Source organism: Lactuca virosa, chromosome 5 (assembly GCF_052849685.1).
Source record: "Lactuca virosa cultivar CGN04683 chromosome 5, Lactuca_virosa_CGN04683_v6, whole genome shotgun sequence".
NCBI classification, from domain to species: Eukaryota; Viridiplantae; Streptophyta; class Magnoliopsida; order Asterales; family Asteraceae; genus Lactuca; species Lactuca virosa.
In genome coordinates, this window is record NC_136430.1 from 396,691,928 (window position 1) to 396,697,898 (window position 5,971).

A 5,971-nucleotide genomic window follows, 5' to 3' on the forward strand; every position below is an offset into this window, starting at 1 on the left:
CATCGAAGGGAGGAATTTTGTTGAGACCAAAGGATTTGGAATTGCTTGAAATTGACATGATAACTTGAGTGTATCATAAACCTGCTCTAATGCCAATTGAAGGTTTGTATTTGATCGGATACACTTCAAGTATGAATAAGAAACGTATAACTAATCTAAGCAAAACAATCAAAAAAAAGTAAATAACACAAAAGTTCTCAAAATTGTTCCTTTCAGCAAGAAAAGAGGTTTTGTCTTCACCAAGAAGACGAGTTTTTCGTAAAGACGATTGACACAAAGTCGTGTTGCACAACATTAGGGTTTTCCCTAATGTTGTACATATACTAATCTATACATGTATATCCCTTGATTTAAGGGATTGCGTCTAATCTATACTAATGATTGTTGGATTAATGTCTAAGTCCATAACTATATTTGGTATGTACTTGACCCGACCCGGCATGGTCCATTTGGGTTGCACTTCACCGGCACAATTTATATGGATAGTCTTTTGAGAATAGTATATTTATGATTTATATTAATATATTATAAGTTCTAATATATTAATATATAATCATATTATTTAATTAGTATTGATCAAGAATTTATTTATAATTAATTAAGTCATCAAAAGGAACTAATTAAATATGGACTCTTAGATATATATGTGTAGTGGGCCAAGTTCATTTAGGTTGGGCTAAGTCTTCATGGATAGTCCATGGAGCTTTAACCCATGGATCCTAGGAAATGAAAGGTCATGGGTATTAGGGTTTAACCCTAATCCTCCACACTATATAAAGGGTCTTATGGTTCATGAAATTAGGCTAGTGGCTAGTGTGGATACACTAAAGAGGGCAATAACCGATTTCATAAGTGTGAGCCAAGTATCCATATTCTCTAAAGTCTTCCAAGGTGTTTTGGTGATTTGTGATTCCACTTGAGGCTTCCACACTATTGGGGCTAAGCTCTTAAAGTTCAAGACTTCAAGCTTCATTAAAAGGTATGTATTCTAACTTGTTATATTACCCAAGTATCAAGGATTGTATGCTAGATAGGGTAATACCTTGGAATATTCATATTTGCATGTATAATAGAGAAAACATAGATCCAAGGTATTTAGGGTTGCATGTACACTTAGGAGTGTTAGAATGGTCAAAACCCAACAATGATCAGATCCTTATCACAAAGATTACGGATCTGATATATATTCTATATTTATCTATAATAACTACCTAATATACAAAAGATTACAATCGGATAACTATACTATAAGCTGACGTTGTTGAACGTGAGACGCTGGCACTGTTGACTTGTAGAAGCTGACGCTGATGGATCAATATGTCATGTGTTAGACTCATCATATCATAAGGTGTGACCTTACAGATCACAAAAATGTTTTCAGAGAAATCAGAATTCCAAGTTATTGTAATTACCAGAAAAAAAAAACCCATTTCAATTCACAGAGAGTTAAAAAACGATTTCAATTCACAAAGTTACAAAAATAATTTCAAAGGGAAAAAATCATACAAATCATGATTCCTAGAAAAAACGATAGAGTGTGGCTGCAGCATCCTGAGAAGTTTCAATTCACAGGTGAATGTCCATGTTACTTTTGTTTGGTTTTATATAACACTTTTCACAATTCACCAATGATTTTACTTCAAACTATTAGTTTTGCATATGTTTTCTGTTCCGATTGTTTATCAATAGAATTTTTATTTTATATATACTCTATTATTATCCATGTTGCTTTTGTTTGATCAAATTTAGTTGAATTTATTGCTTTTGATATAATGAAAAAGTTAGGCCATATCTAAAAAGCAGTGTTGTAAATATCGGCCTAGGGGGCCGATTAATCGGCGCCTAGGCGCTTGGCGGTCCTCCACTGATAACGTTTATAGCTAATTGGCCTCTCTAATCGGACTTGGTTAAAGTCGGATATTATCGGAGCTAGGCGGGTCTAGGCACGATTATCGATCAACGCGGGTCAACAAAACTTAAAAACTTTCAGGGGCTAAATTGTCAAAATGTAAAAATTATGGTAGGGTTCCTTCCGATTTACCCCATTCCATCGCATTCAATTTTTTATTCTTTTTGAAATTCTCTCTGTCGGACTCAAGGAAGGAAGGAATGAAACGCCGCCATGTTCTTCTCCATTCACGACGTCGCTATCTTCTTCTCCGGACGCTGCCATCTTCCTCATCGGAAGTTTGACTGAAGCATATTGGGTTCATCTGAAGTGCATCGTCGCCTGCTGAAGCTTCTGTGTGAGGCTTCAACACCTTCTATTCCTTGTTCAATGCCTTTTATTCATCCTACGACTTCTCCTTCAGGTTACTATCCTGTCTCCACTTCTCATTCTTCTATTTGATGCACGAATTGCAATATCTAGAAATCATTTGGGGAAGAAAACGGGAGGATCTTCTTCTATATGATATACTTCCGGTTCAAGTTTCTAGTTCAAGCATATTTTTTATCAGCTGTTTTATTTTCTAGTTGTTTAATATGTTTAAGCATTTTTCCAACTGTTGAATATGTTGTCTTATTTTCCAACTGTTGAATCCGTTGTGTTATTTGAGATTAATTAATATGTTTAAGCATCTTTTGAATCTAATTTGTTTCTAGTTCAAGTTTCCAGCTCCAATATGTTTAATTTGTTGTGTTAGTTACTTAGTTTGTAGCTCTAATCTGTTTAACATGCATATTTTGAATCTGTTTTAGAACTAATATGAACATGTTAAGTTTTTTTCTATCACTTTAGCATTTAACATGAATATGTAAGATATGTTGAGCAATTGTAAGGTGTTTGGTTGATTGATAATCATTAATGTGTTAATGTGATGATTATGATTACAGTTGACAATCAATGACTTCTAATGCTTCGACTACACCATCTGTGGGATCAACCGCCGCGGATGCACATAAACAGAATTCAGATGATGTTGGTTGGGAATATGGTTTTATCCCGGATAAAAGCAACTTCGATAGATTGAAATGTAAATTGTGTGGAAAAACGTTTGTCGAGGGGATTACTAGAATGAAACAACATATTGCTCATGTGAAGGGGAACATATCTTCATGTCCAAATTCTACAAAAGATGATCAATTGAAATGTCGAAATTCTATTAATGAAGGGAAGTTAAAAAATAAAGCTAAACAAATGCAAGATGAGGACTTAAGATAGAGGTGAGACAAGAACTTAATGATCGCGTAGATGGAGTAGAAGCTTCTTTGGGGTCGAAAGCACCAAATGTTATACGCCCCATGGATTGTTATGCAAACATAATAAACCCCGAAGAAGCTTTGAATGAGAGAAAAGGAAACAATGTTGATCTTAACAATGTTGTCCGGAAAGAAAGAATATTAACGGTCCATAAATACATTAGTAGGTGGGCATATAAGAGTGTGATTCATTTTCTTGCATTTGAAAGGGATAGCTTCAAAATGATGTTGGAGGTTGTTGGACAATTTGGAACTGGGCTTGCATCTCCTACTAGATATTCTTTTAGTGACACGCTTTTAAAGCATGAGGTTGAAAGAACAAAAAAGTTGTTGAAAAAAAATGAACACGGATGGAAAGAGGATGGATGCTCGATTATGACAGATGCTTGGTCCGATCGAAAGAGGAGGAGCACAATGAATTTATGTCTTAATTCGAATATGGGTACTGTTTTTTATCTTCAAAATTTTTTTTTTCCAACAAAGCACATGCAAGCCAAAACATATTTGAGTATGTGGATTCTTGCATTCAACAAGTTGATCACGAGCACGTTGTTAAAGTTGTGACCGATAATGCTACAAATAACATGGGGGCGGCAAAGTTGCTAAAAGAGAAAAGACCATCTATTTTTTGGACATCATGTGCAACACATACAATTAACCTTATTCTTGAAGTTTTGTACATTATTTTGTTTACTTATTGTATTTATTATATTTATTACTTTATTTCGTTTTAAAATGTTTATTTTGTACTATAATTTGTTATTTAATCGTGTTTATTTCTTCAAGGTATCGGAGCACTCCCAAGGTTTAAAAAAATCCTAGATCAAGCAAAGAAACTAACCATATTCATTTACGCTCACCACAAAACCTTGGCGATAATGAGAGGTTACACCAACAAAAGGGAAATTATCCTACCGGGAGTCACAATATTTTCTTCCGCCTTCCTAACATTACAAAGTTTGGCTGAAAAAAAGAAGCAAGTAAGACATATGTTTTCTAGCACCCAATGGGAGGAATGCAAATTTTCTAGTAAGCCTAAAGGGATTGCCTCATATAAAACGGTGTCAAGTGTCCAATTTTGATCCGGTGTGACACAATGTTTAAAGGTGTTCTCTCCTTTGGTGAAAGTCCTTCGAATGGTTGATGCGGATCGGAAGCCCTCAATGGGTTTTGTTTACGGAGAGATTAAAGTTGCAAAAGAAGAAATTATCAAATCATTGGGTGGTAACGAGAAAGCTTACAAGCCTATTATAGATATCATAGACAAAAAAATGAAAGACCGTCTATATTCAAGTTTACATTTAACGTCTTATATTTTGAATCAATATTATCATTATAAGGATCCCAAAATCCAATATGATCCTGATATAATGAATGTCGTTCTTGATTTTTTTGATACAATACTTCGTGGAAAATTTGAGATGCAAAGGCAAGTCGTGACTATTGACTTGCCAAAGTACAAGAAAAAAGTTGATAGATTTAGTTGCGATCTTGCAATTAAACATTGTGCGGTGAACGATGCCGAGTTTGATCCGGGTAATTCATTTTACTTTTAGTTATCTATTTCATAAAATTTTGATATTTATCGATTAATAATGTGTTTTTGTTTCAAAAATTGTAGCTACTTGGTGGGGACTATTTGGTGGCACAACTCCTCATTTGACAAAGATTGCAATGAGGATTCTTTCTTTAACTAGTAGTTCATCGGGTTGTGAAAGGAATTGGAGCACGTTTGAGGGGGTTAGTAACATAAAGTATTAAATTTATATTTTATAAAATTTAAATATTAAGCCCATTTCAAATCTTTGTTGTGTTCATATTTCTAGGTACATACAAAAAAGCGAAATAGATTGGAGACAAGCAAATTGAACAATCTTGTTTATGTTCAATTCAATGCTAATTTAATGGAAAAAAACCAAAAGAGAAAAGATAGAACTATGGAAGTGCTATTAGCAAATCATTCACTCTCGGCTCAAGAATGGATTGTTGATTGTGATAATCATCATGTAGTTGAAAAAGACCCCAAAACGGTTAATGAAGCTCTAGCAACCGATGATAGTGAAGCTCCCCGAGAAAGTCCAAGAATGAGGGAACTTTCCGATGAAGGTTTTGAGTTCGAAAGTGAGGAGGAAGTGTTAGAAGAAGACGAATATGAGTCGGATGGGGTTCAAATAATGGAAGTATGTGGAGAATATTAGAAGAAAATTAATATGTTTTAGTTTTGTGCTATTTAAACTTATTCTGGACTTTGTTGTAGGATGATTTGGTGTGCTTGTTGAACTCAGAATGACTCGGATGACCTTTTATGTTTATTTTGGATGATAATTTGTTGTGTTTGTTAAACTTGTTATTAAAATTTTATGCTTATGTACTTATATTATTAGGATTAAAGTTAGACTTATTTATTTTTGAATAATTTTCTTAATAATTAATGGTCTCCGATTAATCCCCGCCTAGACGATTAATCCCTTGACCCTAGTCCACCATCGAGCTACCGCCGAGCGTTTTTTCCAACCTTGCTAAAAAGTTACCTGCATGGCATTAATAGGGTCAATTTCTCATTGTCATTTACTTGTGGTTTTGTGCAAGCCATGATGTTTGAAACTGAAGCAGTTGATCAGGCTATAGAACCGTATATAAATGAAGATGTTGACACAAATGATTTTGTGGAAGCAACATATGAATCTGAAGAACTTAACGATTTCGGTGTGAACATTGAATTCGACGAAGATGATGTTAATGATGAAAGGATACCGAGAAAGGCTTTTGA

The 5,971-nt window shown here is 34.3% G+C and overlaps 1 protein-coding gene across 1 annotated transcript; it reads left to right on the plus strand.

Moving 5' to 3' along the window:
- The first annotated feature begins 3,243 nt into the window (after positions 1-3,243).
- On the plus strand, positions 3,244-5,399 carry LOC145113835 (uncharacterized). Its single transcript, XM_079049885.1, has 6 exons — positions 3,244-3,643; positions 3,685-3,900; positions 3,988-4,181; positions 4,308-4,737; positions 4,823-4,941; positions 5,028-5,399. The coding sequence occupies exons 1-6, from the start codon at positions 3,244-3,246 to the stop codon at positions 5,397-5,399; spliced, it is 1,731 nt and encodes a 576-aa protein (XP_078906011.1).
- Positions 5,400-5,971: the final 572 nt, after the last annotated feature.